Below are 20,090 nucleotides of genomic sequence, written 5' to 3' on the forward strand. Positions count from 1 at the left end.
AATCAGATCCTCAAAATTAAGACGTAAAAGGAACAAGGAGATGGTTCTTTACAACTTCCTGAACTTTGAAAGGCAACTGAAATCTCTAAGAAAACCTAACAGTCTCTAAATATGATCTTCGACGGAGCTGTCTCACCCAGCAAGGCAGGTGTCCTCCGGCTGGCTGTCTGCCTTGCTGTCCCGCGTGTCCAGAGGCTGCCCAGTGAAGATGGAATGCTCTGCTCCCGGGATCAGCCACTTCCGCCGGCTGACGTCGGAGCTTGCCAGCGTGCTGTGAGGACGAGAAGTGTTCTCAGGCATTGCATGGTCTGCGCTCCAGATTAGACTGAGCACATACAGAAAACAACCTGCTCTGAAATATTATTTCCACATTTACACAGGAATTTAAAAACAGCATAAAACAATCTTATTTTAGCTAGATGAACTCTATTTTACAGTTTCCAGCTCCAACTGAATTGTTATTCTTGGTTTCAGAAGAACAGTCAAGATTTAGGTACCGTCACGTGAACCCGGCTCCGAACACCCCGGCCCAGCCCCTCACCGCACTTCACACCCTTTATGCCCCGTCGAGCTCAGGGCCCTGAGGTGAAGCAAGAGCACCTTGCCTGTTCCTCCCAGACCAGCATTGCCGACAGAATTTTCTGTGAAGACAGAAAACGCCCTCCATGTGCACAGTACAATACCGTGGCCACCGGCCACATACACACGAGCTCGTAAATGCTTGCAACGCAGCTAGATTTAAACAGCTGTGGTGGCCAGCACTGCTGTACTGAACAGTGTAGTTCTAGACCATGACATTCCTCCCTGTGACTGTGAAGCCCGGCCCGACTGAGGCTCACCCCACCATACACTCCGGTCACTCGAGGCCTCATCCTCTCCACACCGCCTCCTGCCCTCATCCGGCGCGGCCTCCATGCGCACACGGGAGCTGCTCCCAACTCCTGCCGACGACCCGACTCCCTTGTTCAGTCGCCCCTTCAGAGGACGCTCACTGCACGCATCATCCCAGAGAAGGCAGCTCCCTTCAGAAATCACAGCTCCAAAGATGCTCTGGCTCCCATGCTCGAGCATCCCCATGGCGCTCTCACCGCGAGGCCCACGACCCTGGGCCTCCCCTTCCCTGGGCACCAGCCCCTCCTAGCTGTCGGGCTCCTCTTCACCCCACTCCGACCACCACCCCAGCCCACGCTCCTTGGTAACCAGTACTCATCGCCTGGACCCCCTTCCCTGCTCACTTGCCATCGCATCTGACTGGCAGCAAACCTAAGCCTGTCTGACTACAATGAGCTCACTTTTCTTCTGTGTCTGTACTCCTACAGTTGAGCTTTGCTGGACAAAAGCTGCCCAGCTGTGTAGACTGGGGTATCACCACAGAATCACCATCACTATCTCAAGTGGACACCCAACGCTGGCTGCCAACACATCTTCCCGTAATTAAGGAGCTCCGATTCCCCAATATGACTATCTGACACCCTCTCCACTCTCCTCAAACCTCTCGCCCCAGCCTTGACTGTCAGATGATAACCTTGCATCACACTCCAGAGAGAAAATAGAAACCACAGGACAGGAACTCCTGTCTTCCTCTCTCTGCTTCCTTTCACAACCAAACTTTTTAAGAGTTGCCTCTTTTATCTATCAGTATTTTCATTTCAGCTCCCAGTCACTCCTTTTCCCCTCAATTTTTAAATTAAGAATCATTTCAAACATTCTTAGAAAATTACAAAGAGTACTATAACAAGCACTTGCCCATACTTAGTTTTAATAAATGCTAACATCTTTACCATATGTGTTTTTAATTGTAAGACATAAATAGCATATATATGGTTGTTTGCATTTTTAAAATTACATAAAGGGCATAATGTACGCATCCTTTTAATGCTGCTTTTTCTACTCAACATTATGTTTGAGACTTACCCATGTTAATATCTACAGCTCTACCATTTTAATAGTTTATCCACAGTATGACTGCATCACAAGTCATTTATCCTTCCTCCTGTTGGTGGATGTTTAGTTTCTAATGTATCACCTTTCAACAATGCTCTATTGAACATGTGTCAGAATTTCTCCAAGGTAAACACCTTAAACTAGAACTGTGGAATTTGGGGTGTGCTCACCTCCAGTCTTACTGGATACTGACAAATCACCCTCCAGATGCGCTGTACCAATTTTCAGTCAAACCAGTAGTTTGAGAGTTCCTGTTTCTTCATATCTTTGTGCAATTTTACAATGACTGGCCTGTCTGATGGTGTGAGTGGTATCCCATTACTGTTTTCATTTGCAACTTTCTGATTATTAGTGAAATGAGCATCTTTTCATTTTCATTAGCCATTTAGGTTTCTTTTTCTGTGAACAGCTTGTTCATATTTTTTATCACTTTTTTAGTGAGGAGGTTCTCTTTTTTTTTTGATTTGTAGAAGTCCTTTATATTCTGGATACTAATCCTTTATTGGTTCCTGTTCACTTAAAAAATGTAGGACTTCCCTGGTGGCGCAGTGGTTAAGAATCCGCCTGCCAATGCAGGGAACATGGGTTCAAGCCCTGGTCCGGGAAGATCCCACATGCCACAGAGCAACTAAGCCCGTGCGCCACAACTACTGAGCCTGCGCTCTAGAGGTCTCTCGCCTAGAGCTCATGCTCCGCAACGAGAAGCCACCCGCAATGAGAATCTCGCACACCACAACAAAGCGTAGCCCCTGCTCGCCACGACTAGAGAAAGCCTGCGTGCGGCAACGAAGACCCAACGCAGCTAAAAATAAATAAATAAAAATTTTTTAAAAATGTAAAATAGTTCAAGCATGAAGACATCCAGATGATACTCAGGCACCAACCAACCCGCTTTATAAAATCTTGATTCTCTGCCGTATATCCTTTAGAATCCTACGGAGCGGAACAATACAGATACAACTGAAGTCCTTTCCAACCTCATTCTTCCCAAAAGCAACCGTTCATGCTAATTTGTGCTCAGCATCCCCGTGAGCGCTTCTACACCTTTACTCCACCTGTATGACCCGTAAGATCTGCAGAGCTGATGTACCTGCTAAAGTCGATATACCTAGTACCCAATTTCTTCTGCAACTAGTTTTTTGTTGTGTTCCATATTATGTTCTTAAGATTAAACCATGTTGACAGGCTAGTTATGGGGTTGGCAACTGTGAGTAAAGAGCCAGACGATAAATATTTTAGGTATTATGGGCCAGATAGTCTCTGTCACAACTACTCAACTTTGTCACTGCAGCACAAAGCACCTATAGACAATACACAAATGAATAAGCTTAGGTATGTTCCAATAAAACCTTATTTCTGGACACTGAAAGCTGAATTTCATATAGTTTTCAGGTGTCATGAAATATTATTCTTTGATTTTTTTTTCCAAACATTTAAAAACAAAAACCATTCTTTGCTCACAGGCCTTACAAAAACAGGTGGTATGGGAATTCGCTGGCAGTCCAGTGCTTAGGACTCCGCGATTTCACTGCCGTGGGCCCAGGTTCAACCCCTGGTCAGGGAACTAAGATCCTGCAAGCCGTGCAGCCCAGAGCAAAAAAAAAAAAAAACAACACAGGCAGTAGGCTAGGTTTGGCTGGGGAGCTGTAGTTTGCCAACCACCAATCTAGTCTGTGCACTGTCATGTTGAGCAGTATTATGCATAAATGTATCACAATATACTGACATTCAGGCTGTTAGACATCTAGGTTGTGTCCGTTCACTCTTCAATACATTCACCACTGCCTTCCGCTTCGGTCACTCCGTGCCAACTGCTCTCCAGGTCATCAGGAACCTCCAGCTTACAAATCCAACAGACCCCCATTCCTCATCTTAACAGCTGCTTCAGTCTTTCTCAGGTTCCTTTGCCAGCTCCTTCTCTACCCAACACCAAAACACTGGGGTTCTTCAGAGCTTTGTCCTGGGCTTGCTTCTCACTAAACAGACGCATCCATCCAATAGCTTTAAGCCCTATCTAGAAAGACGACTCCAATATTTATAACTCCAGCCTTATTTCTGCACTCCAAACGGAAATTTATCATCACCTGCTTGATTTCCACTTGGAATTTACATGAATCTCAAACGAAGATCTTCAAGACGTAAATTCTGATCTTTACCCCATGGTCTGCTCTTCCCATCTCCTCCCTGCTTCAATGCTACACCTTTAGCTGTTCCAGACAGAAACAAAGGACTGACCTGACGCCTCCCTTTCTTACCTTGCCATCCAATTCATCCAGAATCTTCTCAAATCCTTCTCGTCTGTCCATTTCTATGGCCACCACCCAGCTAGCACCATCTCTCTCCTAGCCCTGCAATAGCCTAATTAGTCTCTCTGCTTCTACTCTTTTCCCCTCCTCGTGGCAGGTGCATTAAAAAAATAGAAATCAGGGGACACAATTTTACTATATAAAACCCGGGCTTCCCTGGTGGCGCAGTGTTTGAGAGTCCGCCTGCCAATGCAGGGGACACGGGTTCGTGCCCCGGTCTGGGAAGATCCCACATGCCGTGGAGCGGCTGGGCCCGTGAGCCATGGCCGCTGAGCCAGCGCGTCCGGAGCCTGTGCTCCGCAATGGGAGAGGCCACATCAGTGAGAGGCCCGCGTGCCACAAAAAAACAAAACAAAACAAAACAAAAACCCGTCAAAGGTGTCCCAATGGACTTACAGTAAAATCCAAACCCTTGACCCTGGCTGAGAAAGCGATGTATGATGGGTCTGTGATTTTATCTGGGGCTCCTTTGTCCCTTGCTGGGAACAGTCAGGCCACATGAGCCTCCTCTGGGTTCTTCAAACATGAGACTAAGCACTTTTCTACCTCAGGACTCAGCAAGAGCCCTGTCTCTGCCTGGAACACCCCTCCCTCCACACCTCCCACCTGAACGACTCTGCATGTCTTCCCTGTCCACTAACGCGTCCCTCCACAGAAAGGCCCCTCCCTGACTCCAACTTTAGCCCTCCTTTTTGTTCAATCTCAAATGTCCAATTTCAGTTATTTACATTATCTTACCTTTCAATAATTCATTATGTCCTACTAATATTAATTAGTAAAAATCTAGAAATGTTTCTCATTTGACAATTACAACTTAAGTTGACATTTGCAAGTTAATCTTTTTCTGATAAAACATCAATATTAGGAAGTTATGACCTACTCATTTAATACTCTTTATTTACATCAAAATCACAATAAAAACAATTCTAATATGAAAAAAACTTACTGTGTAAATGAATCATCAAGATAATGCTCTTAGATTATAACAAAGCTAATTTGGAGAAACTAGAAAGAAAAATCCACACAACCTAATGCAGATCCACCTTCATAATTCTTTCCATTAACACGGGAATAAAATTTCTGGAAGTTTAGGGCTAAAAGACCTTTTGAGATGTTCTAACCCAATGTCCTTGTTTTTACAGATGATAAAACTGAGCTCCAAAAAATGAAGTGATCTGCCTAAGGTCACACGGCTGGGCAGAGTCAAAAACAAATAAAGCATCCCAGTTCTCGTCACTCCCAATCTGACCCTACATTACCTTTCGGCAAATGCCTCTGCATATGAGCTTTCTCAATATCTAACAGTTAGATGTTTTCACGCATCAGGTTCTGTGATGACATTTAACTGTGTCTTCCTCACGATTTAGACAGATGAGTGTCTCAATTCAATTACAGGGTACGCCTATTACTAGCTTTACAGAGAGATTAAACGAAGTAACTTACTTGGCACGTGAGGGTCTCATAGGAGTTTTAGAATTATGACGAAGACTTAACATATTTTCATGCTCTACTTGCTTGACCTGAGCTTCAAGTTTTGAAATTGTTCTAATTCAAAAGCAATAAGATAAATTAAGTACATTTCAACAAACTTAAAATACAGCTCAACTACAAATTACTTATTTAACAGATACTTCTAGGAAAGGGGTGACAAAAGAGCTGCACATGCATAAACCTTCTTCATAGTAAAAAGCCACATTACACTTTAAAAAGCTGAAAAAAATCAGGGAGAATAAATAGGAAGGCAAATAGAAGAAACTCTACAAAGGAGCATTTCATACGCTACAACTGAAGGAAAAGGGAACAACACATACACTTAATACAGAAAGTAAAAAAAAAAATTTAGAAATTTTACTACAGATAAAAACACAGTATAAATTAAATAAAAATAAAATAAATTCAGCAATCAAATAAATTGCAATTCTAACATGCTTAATTCTAATAGGTATGTATTCATATGACATATACACGGGTAAGGCTCTCACAAAAGAGGAAGCAGGCTTACCATCCGAAGCAGAGCTATTAAAAAGAACTTCCTGTTCTGAACAACTCTCAACCTATAGGCAGCTCATCTGATTTGTGCTGTGTTCAGAATAAAAGCTTATCTTCAAGCTTACCAAGAGAAAATAAGCACTGTGACCAGTTAATTGTTTTGTGGATATCTTGGCATTCTTTCTGTCTTTTAAAACTTTGAATACGTCTCCATCTCATCTTTTAAACTTAAATTCTTACCTACTCTGTCGCAAGGAAGGTTTGAGGGAGAAAGCTCTAACAGAGCTAATGCTTATACCAAACGGATAACAAACGATCCCTAGAATTGAATGCTTCACAGAAAAGACTTGAGCAGACAAGAAAGCTAGACTGTTCCTGTTCTTCCCTATGAGAAGTCCTTAAGAGTGCAATAAAATCTCTAAGTCAGGGACAACACTTTTCTCCAAATAAAACTACAAAAATATACACTAAAGCCAATTAGAAATATCTAATCATTTGCCATAGGGACAACTTAATGACTGTTCCTTCCCTAAGTAAGCAAATCAGATCATGAATACAGTCCTCAAACCAGGTCTTTAAGAAAGTAGATAACCACAAAATTGGTGTGAATGCTATTTTCTTTTTGGAGCACAAAGATAATTCAGTGAATTAGACTACTTCTTAAAATTCTTTTCAACGATTTAATATCACTTAGGTTTTACCTATGCTAAGTAAATACATAATGTTTGGGGACCTGCACACCTTTCAGGCACAGCCACCAATATATTCTAATCATTTAAAACTCTTTGGCTAAAATCAAATGTATTTCCAGGTGAAGGGAAGATGAGGATTAAAATCTAATCTCAAAGTGCTTAAAAATCCCCAAGAAAAGCTTTTTTCATCACTTTTAATATAGACACATATTTAAGGCCTGAAAGAACAGTTAGCGGTATTTGCTTATTAGTAAGACAATATGTTTTACCTTTTCAAATCAGAAATCTGAGTGTGTGCATCAAGCAATTTGTTCTCAGTTTTATTTAATGTATCCTATGAAAATAAAGGAAAAATTCAGATAACTGAAGATAGATATTCAGATGTATTCCTTTTATTTTAAAATGCATAATATAAAACTAATCTAAGACTACACCAGAGAGCTACAAAGAAAATTATGCAGATACTCAGCAAGTATGGCAGCAGCCACAGAGCCAATATACATGATTCAAGGGAAAAAATGAAGAGCAAAATACTGGTTTATACAAATAGCTGTGTGTCAGCCCCCTGTTTAATAAGCAAAGCCTATTATGCTTTGCTTGATTAGAAACAGTGTTAAAATGGCCATATTTTAAACACAAACTTGACTAAAACCTCAGTAAATGGCAAAGCGAATACCTGCAATGATGAGATTTCAGATATAACAATTGGCCCCTGAAACCCCAGACATCTTGGCTACCTAGCTATGCAGGCCTTTTCACTAACCTTGAATAATCACAACCCTGCATTTTATGCAACAGAACTACTTGGACCCCACTTACTTATTGTGGGGTTTCAATGAATTCAAATACGTAGATCCCAAACAAAGTTTTAATTAAGAATTTAAACATCATTAACTCAACCCCACAAAAAGCTAATGTTTTGAAAAACAAAACCTTATATTTAAATAGTATTAAATAATTATTTGCATTTGTATGGTATTTTATCCTCTTCTAAAAATTTCATCTCATCTCAAATGCAATAGCCATTCAATAAATATTTGTTAAATTAACAAATTTGTGAGTTAAATGGGCAGATACTTGAAAATAAGGAAACTGACACGAGAGGATAAGTGAGCGGTCTAGTTCAAATAGCCAGATGGGGACAGAGGAGGGGAAGAGAAAGGGAGAAAGGGTCAGATCTCTCGACTTCCAAACTAATGCTTTTGCCCCAACAGGAAGTTCAGAACATGAATGATCAACTGTTACCTTTACTCTTTCGTGTTCTTTTCCAAGGGACTCATACTCTCCTAAAAGCTACAAGGAAAAACAAAGAATTGCACCACAAAATTAAATATTATAATATCAACAGAGGGACAGTCTGTAAAATAACTGCCCTTACTCTTCAAAGCTGCCAGTGTCATGAAAGAAAAAGGTTAACACATTGTTTCAGATTAAAGGCAACTAAAGAGATAAGTGAATAGATCCTGGACTGGGGAAAAAGGTGACATAAAGGAACAATCTGGATATGGACTGCATCAGTATTAGATTTATTTGGATAATTTTTCTGTGACTATGGATGTATTTCTTAGGAAACACATACCAGAAGTATATAAGTACAGGGGCTCAACATCTACAACTTACTCTCAAATGGTTCAAGAAAAAAAAAAAAAAAAAAAATATATATATATATATATGTGTATGTGTGTGAAAAAATATATATATATGTGATATGATAAAGCAAATATGGCAAAATGTTAACTGGTGATCCTAGGATATAGGAGTATGACAGTTCTTGCAAGTTCTCTGTAAATTTGAATTTATTTCAAAATAGAAAGTAAAACCATTTATTTCAGTCAATGCCCTTTAAGTAAGCAGTATTTGAAAAGATTAAAATGTATTTGCATTGTTCTCTTTGGAACTGTTGCACACTACCTTTTGTTAAGTTAGTTCCACAGAGTAAAGGTACAATCCCCAAAGTCTAATATAATTAGGTAATTTATTTAAAAATACATAAGTGAGACTTCTGGTGAAAGAAGAGAGATTCATCACAGGATTTTCTTTTTATCCAGAGATCCCACTAAATTAACAATGAAGCAATTAAAGAGAAAACAAAGGAGGTAACAGCAACGAGCGAGAGATTTCAATGAAGATGCAACAAGGCTACAACTTCCAGAGTCTGAATAAAGGATGCTAATGGCAAGTAGGTTGATCTCTTCATAACCCTGAGAGGCTCACAACTTGAATCCCAGGTTCAGTGGGGGGCAGGGTTGAAGCACAGGGCTGACCACAGGAAACTGGTTCAAAGTCCTGGGTTAGAGCCCAGGGCCTTTTCTCAACCCATACAGCAGTGGACTGTTCAGCCAGGCAATAGGGCATAGAAGACATGACTGTGAGAGAAAAATGCAACTTTGGAAACACAAGTATGATAGCAGGGTGTGAGGGGGAGGCAAAGAGATAAAGAGAGAATGACTAAGGAAAAGTCTTCAAAAGAAAAAAAACCCACTTGACTCTCCCCTCCCTCACTGCCACCAGAGCCTGGCTGATAGGTTCCAGACAAGAAACCAGAAGACTTTTCTTTGGGAAAACTGAACAACCCCAGAAAAAAAGACACATTTACACCTGGAGGTTCCCTAACCAAACGCCTGGTGCATCACTTACAACTGCTTGTAAGTGAAGGTACCAGGAAGTAAGTCCCATCTGTGCACACAGAGTCTCCAAATAGCTTTTTACTGCCTCCCTCTTAACTGTGAACCTACCAAAGAACCAACATTTGAACAAAAAAATTCTATATGAAACAGACTTCAAATCAAAATGAAAGGTTAACTTAGAAGAAATAATGAACCAAAACTAAAGGAAAGTATCAAAAGAAAGCTATTATTGGGACCTCCTTGGTGGTCCAGTGGTAAAGAATCCGCCTTACAATGCAGGGGATGTGGGTTCGATCCCTGGTCAGGGAACTAAGGTCCCACATGCCACGGGGCAACTAAGCCCACGTGCCACAACTACTGAGCTCACGTGCCTCAACTAGAGCCCACATGCCTCAAACTACAGAGCCCACGTGCTCTGGAACCCAACGCGCCACAACTAGAGAAGAGAAAACCCGCACGCCACAACTAGAGAGAAGCCCACGCACCACAACAAATGATCCCACATGCTTCAACGGAGATCCTGTGTGCCGCAACTAAGACCCAACGCAGCCAAAAATAAATAATAAATAAATCTTTAAAAAAAAAAGAAAGCTATTATTAATATCCTCAGAGAAATAACAATGTTATAGTCACAAAACAAGAACAGAAAGTTTTGAAAAACTAGCAATCAGAGAATAAAGAGCTCTTAGAAAGTAACAATGAGAAAAGACATAATTAATACTAAGACTGGAAGATAAAGGACAAAGAGGCCATGATGAACACCAAAACATAAATAAGTCTTAAGAGAATCAAGCCATGCAATACAACATCTACTCATAAAAGTTCCAGAGAAAGAGAAGAGAGAGAGGCAGGAAATCAATAGAGAAATAACATCAGCATTTGTAGAACTAAAAGACATTAATTTCCAGATTGGAAGAACCTATGCTCCAAACACTGTTATGGACTATCAGAATACCAGGGATAAAAAGAAGATGCTAGAAAGCTTGCAGAAGGCTAGTCATGAAAGGCACTGTGGCTGTCAGGAAGCTCTTTCAGGACGCCTGTCCTTAGTACTCAGCCATTATGCTGCAAAGAAGCCCAAATGAGGCCACATGGAAGGAAACATGGAAAGAACTGCAGGCTTAGTTGACAGCCATCATCAAAGGCCCCAGCTTCTGAGTTTCCAGCTAAGGCCCCGATAATGCTGGGCCAAGATAAGCTGTCCCTGTTAAGCCCAGTCCAAGTTCCTAGACCACCGAGCCCATGAGCAGAGTATGTCCAGTTTGGGGGTCATTTGTTTTGCAGCTCTGGTAACTGCAACAATACCCTAGAGGTACTTGCACACGTTGGCACAGGATGTGTATATAGGAATGGTCATGGCAGTGCTGCTTATAACAGCAACAAAAAGAAACTGGAAGCAGGAAAATGGATAAATAAATTGTGGAATATTCACACAATGGAATATGACACAGGGATGAAAACAAGTGAATTAGTGCTGTATGTATCAGCTTGGATAAGTCTTACAAAGGAAAAAAAGTTTCAGAACAGTAAATACAGTATGATAGCGTTTATGGTTTTAAGATATGGCAAACAAACAACACTGACTAAGCAAACATACAAACATGATGATACAAAGACAGACATGGGAATGACATTCACACCATTCAGACCAATTACTTCTAAGAAGGCAGAGGTGATCAGAAAAGGTACGTGGAGGGCCTCCACGGCATCTACAGTATTTTAATTCTTAAGGTGGGTGGCGGGTCGGTCTACATGTATTTGTTATATTATTCTTTATACCTTTGTATATACCAGAAATATTTCACATACAAATGTTTAAATAAAAAAGAATAAAAACTACATGTATCAACACGGCAAATCTTAGAAACAATGTTGAAAGAAAAACAGGTGGTAGAAGGATACAGTGCAATACAATTCATATATGGTTTACGAACATACGAAACATTACTATATATTATTTAAAACAACGTGCATTTATAGTAGAAGTAAAAAGAACAGAGTGGGGATAACCAAGAGCACATTTAGCATAGCAGGCACCTCTAGGGTGGGAGAGAGAGGAATAGAAGAGTGTCTTTCAACAGTATCTACGGATGGCCAGTATATGGGGATTTAATGCATTACTCTATACCTTTCTGTGTGCTTAAAATATGTGACATGATAAACGTGGAAAAAGTCAGTGTTATCCCTGGAAATATTCATGCAATTTCAGCTGAAAACAACATTCTACCTACCCTTTGTGCTTCACTGCTACTCAAACAATGATGGGTTTTTAATTAAAAACAATGACATCCCAGAAGCAATGAACATACCTAGATCTTAAGTTTCTAAATACCATCTTCCACTTAAAGGAACCAGGGCTCCGGGAAAAAATGACTGACTTAGGGCCGGGGCTAGAAAAGTACAAGATGGGCCTGGAACATCTGGCTGTGGCAGGAAGTCTAGAATGACGGGAAACTGTCAAAAGGTCACAGAAGCCAGCTTCACACGTACCCCTCAGGCCAAAGCTAAGACAAAGCATCAAAATAATAAACAGAGTAAAAAAGACTACCTCATGAATAAAATCAGAATCCATGAGTCCACGCTGATAAGCAGAAATAAAGAAGAAAGGAGGACTACTCCCTGCAGTAAAATGGAGAGGGAATCATAGAAATAGAAAAAACACCATTTGGCAGCCGCCACAGTAATTAGTGGTTTCAGGCAAGACACATCAGGACATGCTACAGCTAGTGGGTAACAAGTTTGATGAGAAAAAGGTGATTTGCAGAGCCTTAAATTACCCTCTCATAAGTTACATGTTAACTGCAGTGGGGGAGGGGCAGGATATAACTTTACAGTGGAGACCCCTGGCAAACCCCACCTTCACCAAGTGGCTGGAGTTGACACCCACATAGTTCACACGTGCCTCCTAACAGGAAGTGCTAAGAGGGGCTCCTGTGCATCACGACAACCCAATCTAACTGTGAAGAAACACACACCCAAACTAAGGGCCATTCCACAATGTGCTGGCCAGCGGACTCTCTGCGATGACGGATGCAGCCGCCCGCGCTGCCCAACACCGCAGCCACTACCTACGTGTGACCGCTGAGCACTTGAAATGTGGCCAGTGCAACTGGGGAACTGAACTGTTTATTTTACTTAATTGTAATCAGTGTAAAGTTAAATAGTCACATGTGGCTAGAGGCTACCATGTTAGAAGGAGTAGTTCTATAAAATAGTCTATGATCTTCAAAGAGTTTTAAGGTTATAAAAGACAGAAAAACTGAGGATCTGCTCTAGGTTAAAGGAGATAAAAGAGATGTGACAACTCAATGCAACATGTAGTCCTGGATCGGATCTCGAACAAGGGAAAAAAAGTTTCTTTTGTTATAAGGAATACTTGTGGTATAATTTGCAAAAAATTGAATGGCATGTATAAATTACTATATTAATGTTAATTTCCTAATTTTGCTATGGTTATATAAAAGACTGCCCTTGTTTTTAAGAAATAGACCTTGAAGTATTTAGAGATAAAGATGCATTATATCTCTAACTTACTCTAAAAAAGTTTGGAAAAAAAATTATTTTTTTTTTTGAAAAATCTTTATACGTGGACCGAATGATAAAGCACATATTATAAAATGCTAACTTTCAGAATCTAGGTGAAGGGTATATGAAAATTATTCACACAACTTTTGCAACTTTCTGTAGGTCTGATGTTAAGAAGTACAAGTTTTAAAAACCAGGAGCTCATGTACTCACACACACTAAAATTATACTATCAATGTGTATGAATGAGAACAGTAATAACTGAACCATGTAAAGTTCTAATCAAATATGGCACACGGAATGGAGTGTTCATATGTACTCCCTCCTGAAACTTTACTAAAATGACTATAAAGGAATAAAAAACATAGGGCTTGCTGGTATGTATGATATGCCCAAAATGGTACTTTACCTCTGTGATTTTCCTCCTAATAACCCTAGTCTAATCATGAGAAAAATATTAGACAAATCCCAAGGGACATACTGCAAAATACCTGCCCAGTTCTCCTCAAAACTATCAAGATCATGAAAAACAGGAAGAGTCTGAGAAACTGTCACAGCCAAGAGGAGCCTAGGAAGACATGAAGACTACATGTAATCTGGTCTCCTAGAGGGAGTCCTGGAGCAGAAAAAGAACATTAGGAAAAAAGCAAGGAAATCTGAATAAACTGTGGTGTTTACTTAATAATAATGTATCAATATTGGCTCATTGGGACTTCCCTGGTGGTCCAGTGGGTAAGACTCCCCGATCCCAATGCAGGGGGCCTGGGTTAGATCCCTGGTCGGGGAACTAGATCCCACATGCTGCCGCAGCTAAGAGTCCGCACGCCTCAACTTAGAAGTCTGCATGTGGCAACTAAGACCCGGAGCAGCCAAAATAAACAAACATGAAAAAAAAAAAATTGGCTCATTAATTGTGGCCAAGGTATGGTACTAATGCAAGATGCTAATAACAGGGGAAATGGTGGGGGGCATATGGGAACACTCCACTATCTCCTCAATTTTTCTGTAATTCTAACTGTTCTAAAACATAAAGTAGTTTTTAAAACGTAAAGTGTGACTGCAACTATAAAAGTTTTCAGATATGGAAGGCCTCAAAATTTGTCTCTTATGCCTTCTTTTTCTCAGGAGATGTACTCTAGCAAAACAGAGTTAAACCAAGAAGGAAGATACAGAATCCACACAAAAGGACAGATTCAATATGGGAAAGAAGCGAAGACAATTCCCAGGATGATGACAAAGGCAAGTCCTAGAAATCTGTGTATCAGACCTCGAGGGCAATCAGTTCAGACTGAAGCAAGGATACTGGGGAGGCGGGAGGAAAGGAAGTGCTATGCATGTTTAAAAACTAAGCAAGCAGATGAAGAGACAAGCCAATTAGTAAGTCTAGGAAAAATAAAAGTTGTAAGAGAAAGGAAATGCAGTCACTGAACACTGCAGCTTAGCTTTGAAAAATATTTGCATAGACATAAGAAACACTGAATTCTGATTCATTTATAAATGATAGTATATCATATTTAAAGTCTAAGACACCACTAACTAGAAATGCTATTTAATATTATTTACTAAAATACTAAGAGGAAAAAGTGCTGCCAATTAAAATATGACACTATAAAGATGCATTCCAATTTGAGTTATTCAAATGTAAAAGAATAAGCTTCGGGCTTCCCTGGTGGCGCAGTGGTTGAGAGTCCGCCTGCCGATGCAGGGGACACGGGTTCGTGCCTTGGTCCGGGAAGATCCCACATGCTGTGGAGCGGCTGGGCCCGTGAGCCATGGCCGCTGAGCCTGCGCATCCGGAGCCTGTGCTCCACAACGGGAGAGGCCATAGCAGTGAGAGGCCCGCATACCGCAAAAAAAAAAAAGAATAAGCTTCTCAGAATCAATTTAATACATCGATCACATTGGAAAGAGGGGGGGAGTGTTTGTTTGGGGAGCAAATGGTATAAGAAAGCTACACTGTGACCTTGCACAGAGGGTAGTCAATATATAATGTCTGAAACTGATGGGGAAAAAAAAAAGAGCAATGTAAGTTTGTTACTTAGAAACCTGGAGCAAAACTTTAGAAGGAATGGCTAAAAGAGCTGAAAATAACGGCTTCTAGGGTAGAGGACTCCAAGATAGGGAGAGGTGAAGAAGATTGCTGTTTCTCATTTGATATTTGACCATTTAAACCATTGACATGTATTACCTTCAGGAAAATAAATTTTAAAAAACAAAGCAGCAAGAATCAAATCTACAGCTATCAGGAAGAAAATATCAACAGCCGAAATACTTTCAGATTTTACTTTAAAAAAAAAACAAAACCTAAAACCTAATCCAGTTTCAATGTTATACAAATCTAACTTTTAAGTGAAATTAAATCAAAGTGAAAAATTTTATCAAGCCTGTTGTAAATCTGGTCCGTTGTACCTGCCAGACACACAGATGTTGATTTAAGATAGCTCAAAGGCTGCCCTGCCAGAGACAGAAAGGCGTGGGAGTGACACCATAGCTCTGAAAGCCCTGACTTCCTGCTTTAAGATAAGACCCAACTAACTCAATCAGAAAAGTCTACGTATATTTGCAGCTACAGCAAAGTTATGTAAAATGAAAATAAATGTGGAAAAAATCATAATAGCTTGTAAGACTACAATATCTGAAATGACTTTTAGCCAACCACGTCACTGAGTTACTTGTCACTTACATCTTGAAACATTTTATTTTCTTGTTTTAGTCTTGCTTCTTTATCATCTGAGAGTTTGTAAGCATTCTCAAATGCCTCTTCTAAATCCTGAAGTCTAGATTTCAGTCGAAGGATGGTATTGTCTTTTTCTTTATTACTTGTTCTCATTTCCTCAATTCGTTCCTGCAAAATTTTGGAGGCACTGCTGGCTGCACTGAAGCGTTCTCTAAGATCACTCTACAAAACAAAGACAAGGATAATACACTGTTTTTAATAATAATAAAAAAAATAGATGTCTCAATAGCAGCTAATAATCTGTGGACATTAAATATAAAAGAAAAGTAATAAAACAAAACACATAAATGGAAATGAACAAATTTGATATTCTGTTACATCCTGGGATGGAGACTAGAAAGGATTACCCTATAGAATAATACACAGAAAACCACTGTCTGAGGCATTCTGATTCCAGGATTCACCTGTAGATGACTTTAATGAGGAAAAAATAACCATGGCTATCAGAGAAATGATTCCAAAAGCATAGCTGGAATTTGTTGCCCCACATTAATATTTAGAGGGAAAAAAAGCATTTCTTACCCTATTCTCTCACTTACAATGAAAATAAAAGAGAAAATTCAAAACATCTGAAATGTTAATATTCATTCAACAATCATTAATTGCAAATCCACTAGATGGCAGGCACTAGGGTGCTAGAAATATAAGATTAACAAGAGGACTTCCCTGGTGGAGCAGTGGTTAAGAATCACCTGCCACTGTAGGGGACACAGGTTCGAGCCCTGGTCCGGGAAGATCCCACATGCCATGGAGCAACTAAGCCTGTGCACCACAACTACTGAGCCTGCGCTCTAGAGCCACAACTACTGACCCCGTGTGCCACAACTACTGAAGCCCATGAGCCTAGAACCCGTGCTCCACCTCAATGAGAAGCCCACACACCACAATGAAGAGTAGCCCCTGCTCGCCGCAACTAGAGAAAGCCCGTGGGCAGCGAAAGACCCAGCACAGCCAAAAATAGATAAATTAATTAATTAAATTAAAAAAAAAAAGATCAACAAGAAAGGTCCCTGACTTCATGAAGTTTATAGTTTAGGAGGAGACAAAGATAACTTAAAAAAACATCAAAACCATCCCGGTTTCAGCATCAAAAAACAACAAACAAACAAAAAACCCATCAAAGACAAACAAACAATGTTTAGAATATAACTGGCATTTTGCAGCAAAACACTGTTTGTAAAATTATGCACAGAAGAATAAAACTTGGTAATGCATGGGAAAGAAAAGTTATTTAAGAGGAAAGGTTAAGCATTCCTAGTTATACACCCAAGAAAACTGAAAATGCATCCACATAAAATCTTGAAAATATAAATGTTCGTAGCACTATCATTAATAATAGCCAAAAAGTGAAAATAACCCAAACATCCATCACCTGATGGATGGATAAACAAAATGTGGTGCATCCACACTACGGAATATTATTCGGCCATAAAGAAGAGTGAAGTCCTGGTCCATGCTACACTATGGATGAACCTTGAAAACCTAATGCTCAGTGAAAGCAGCCAGATACACGAGGTCACATACGGTTTGATTCCGTTGACATCAAATACCCAGAATAGGTAAACCCAGAGAAACAGAAAGCAGAGTAGTGGTTGCTCATGGCCGAGAAGAGCATGTAATGGGGGAGATGGCTAAGAGGTTTGGGGTTTCTTTCTGAGTGAGAAAGAAGTTCTAAAATTAATTGTGGTGGTAGTCGCACAAATTTGTGAATATACTAAAGACCACTGAATTATACACTCTAGAAGGTTGAGTTTTATGATATGCAAATTATATCCCAAATAAAAAATAAAAATTTTAGAGGGTAAAAGTTTATAGTATCATATGAAGCCAGCAGCATTCAAAATATAAATGTAACAATAAGACATCCTAAAGGAGAAGACAAGCAACATACAACCAATGTTTTTATAAAACTATTCATTTGTCTCTAAAGTTCAATTAATAAAAAAGCTTAAATTTTTAACATTAAGCCACTAGAACAACAAAAAATAGAGTACTTACTTACCACTTCTCTTTCCAGCAAGTTATTCTTGTTTTCAAGTGTTCTCACACGACTAGTAGCTTCATTCAGAGCACTATCTAACTGGCCACATCTAAAAACCATATATTGAAACAAAACAATCAAAGACAAGATCCTTTCTCTTAGAAGTATTATAAAAATCTAACTGATTCTCCAATATATTAGGTAAAACAAATTCTCCAATGTTAGCCAAGACTAAGGATGCCATTTTAGTAAAATATATCCAATGAACCTGATATTATAGTATCCGGAAAAAATTAAAAATGATATGAAAAGATCCCTAAGAAGTATTTGTACATTCACGTTCATAGCAGCATAAATTCACAATAGCCAAAAGATGGAAGCAACCTAAGTGTCCACCAAGGATGAATGGATATAAACAAAATGCAGTGTGTGTGTGTGTGTGTGTGTGTGTGTGTGTGTGTGTGGTGTGGTGTGGTGTGTGCAATGAAGTACTAGTCAATGTTAAAAAGGAAAGAAATTCTGACACATGCTACAACATGGAAGAACCTCAAGGACATTATGCTGAGTGAAATAAACCAGACACAAAAGGACAAACACTGTGATTCCATTTATACAAGGTACCCAGAAGCATCGAATTAATAGCGACAAAGTAGAACGATGGTTGCCAGGGGCTGGAGGGAGGGGGTAATGGGGAGTTATCGTTTAATGGGTATAGAACAACAGTTTTGCGAGAGAAAAAAAGTTCCAGAAATGGATACTGGTGACAGTAGCACAGCAATGTGAATGGACAATGCCAGTGAACTGTAAACTTCAAAATAGTTAAAATGGTAGATTTTGTTATTTTATCACATTAAAAAATAAAAATTAAATATGCAAGATATAGAAAACTGCATAAAATAACTTGATCTATGAAGAAAATATATCTGTATATGCATTATAATTTCTGGAGGGATGCAAAAAATTAAGTCTAGGATGTGAAAACAAAAGATGGGGTAGAAAGACTCCATATAAATCCTTCTGTACTATTTCAAATCAGCATGAATGTTATTCTTTATAAGACTTGTTATTCTTTTAAAGACTTTCTTTGTAAAGTTAATTACCATAGAACCTCAAAATAAGAAAATACATGGAAGAATTTGGCCACCATTTTGAATCAGTGTTCAATGATATGTTGTGAATAAAAGCTAATATTTATTCGGCACTGACTACACACTCAGTCTTTGTTAAGCACTTTGCATTCATCCTCACAATCCTGTGTGTTAGGATTGTCATCATTCCCATTTTACAGATGAGAATACAGAGACAGAGAAGTTAAGCTCCTCCAGAGTCACACTGGGATTCTAAGCCAGGCAGTCTGGCTCCAGAGTCATGCTCCTACCCACTATGCATTAATGCCTTGCAGAAACGAAACACTGATGAAACTGTTCTTGAAACAAAGATCACTAAATAGTCAAGTGTTGCTGTGTTGTTATTTTTCTCTTGTAATTACCTCACTGATTCCAGTATGCCAGAGATCTCATCCCCCAAGTTGCAATTGTGTGACAATATAAGTGTTAATGGTCCCATCTGCAATAGCAGTGGGATTCCCCAATTTGCAATTCTGAAATTTGAAAAAAATTGCTGTGTACACTGACAACATAATATTGGTTTTTGTCTTGGGTAAATCGTTTTTCCAGTTCTAAATAACTGCAACTTCTCATTTTGTTTCTACTGTCCTCTGTAACACAGTTTTATATGGTAGGCCAAATCAAGCCCTTTAGGGGTACTGGTAGGAGAAAATAACGCGTTGCTCTTCATTTGCACGCTATCAGTACGTTTACTCCACTACCTAGATTGCTGTTGTTACTGTTATAACACGACCACTTATTTAAAACCCTGACTTCCAATTTGCTCCTCCTACATTCTCTCACTGCTCCACGTGCTCTAGCAGCTTCTACACATAAAGATGTTTTAATTAGCTCCCCTTCGTTGGCACCCCGTCTTTGACCTAACAAGGTCTGCTGGTCGGCTTCTTTCAGACTTCTGTTTTCCAACAGGAAGTACCTGTGGTCATCTGTGCCTTCTTAAAAAAACAAAACAGAACAAAAATAAGAGCAAACTTCCCCCAGCCTAGTATCTACTCTTTTCTTTTTGTCCTAGAAAACCTAAAACTGGCCTTTTTTCCTGGCTCTTTTCAAACTACTTCTCTGCCATTGTACCCCCATCGCCACCACCAACAGCAAAATGGAAGCTATAGAAACGATCAGGATTAAGACAGCATGTTAACTACCACAGCAACCACACACTAGT

General features: G+C 39.6%; 1 protein-coding gene across 1 annotated transcript in view; it reads right to left on the reverse strand.

Moving 5' to 3' along the window:
* The window catches only part of MPHOSPH9 (M-phase phosphoprotein 9), a 55,044-nt gene that overhangs the window by 11,905 nt on the left and 23,049 nt on the right, over positions 1 to 20,090 (reverse strand). The window contains 6 exon segments of the mRNA XM_079942337.1: positions 137 to 271; positions 5,694 to 5,795; positions 7,201 to 7,265; positions 8,177 to 8,224; positions 15,767 to 15,982; positions 17,823 to 17,910. Coding sequence (XP_079798463.1) covers positions 137 to 271; positions 5,694 to 5,795; positions 7,201 to 7,265; positions 8,177 to 8,224; positions 15,767 to 15,982; positions 17,823 to 17,910 — 654 coding nt within the window.

Source organism: Stenella coeruleoalba, assembly GCF_951394435.1.
Source record: "Stenella coeruleoalba genome assembly, chromosome: 14".
Classification (NCBI taxonomy): Eukaryota; Metazoa; Chordata; class Mammalia; order Artiodactyla; family Delphinidae; genus Stenella; species Stenella coeruleoalba.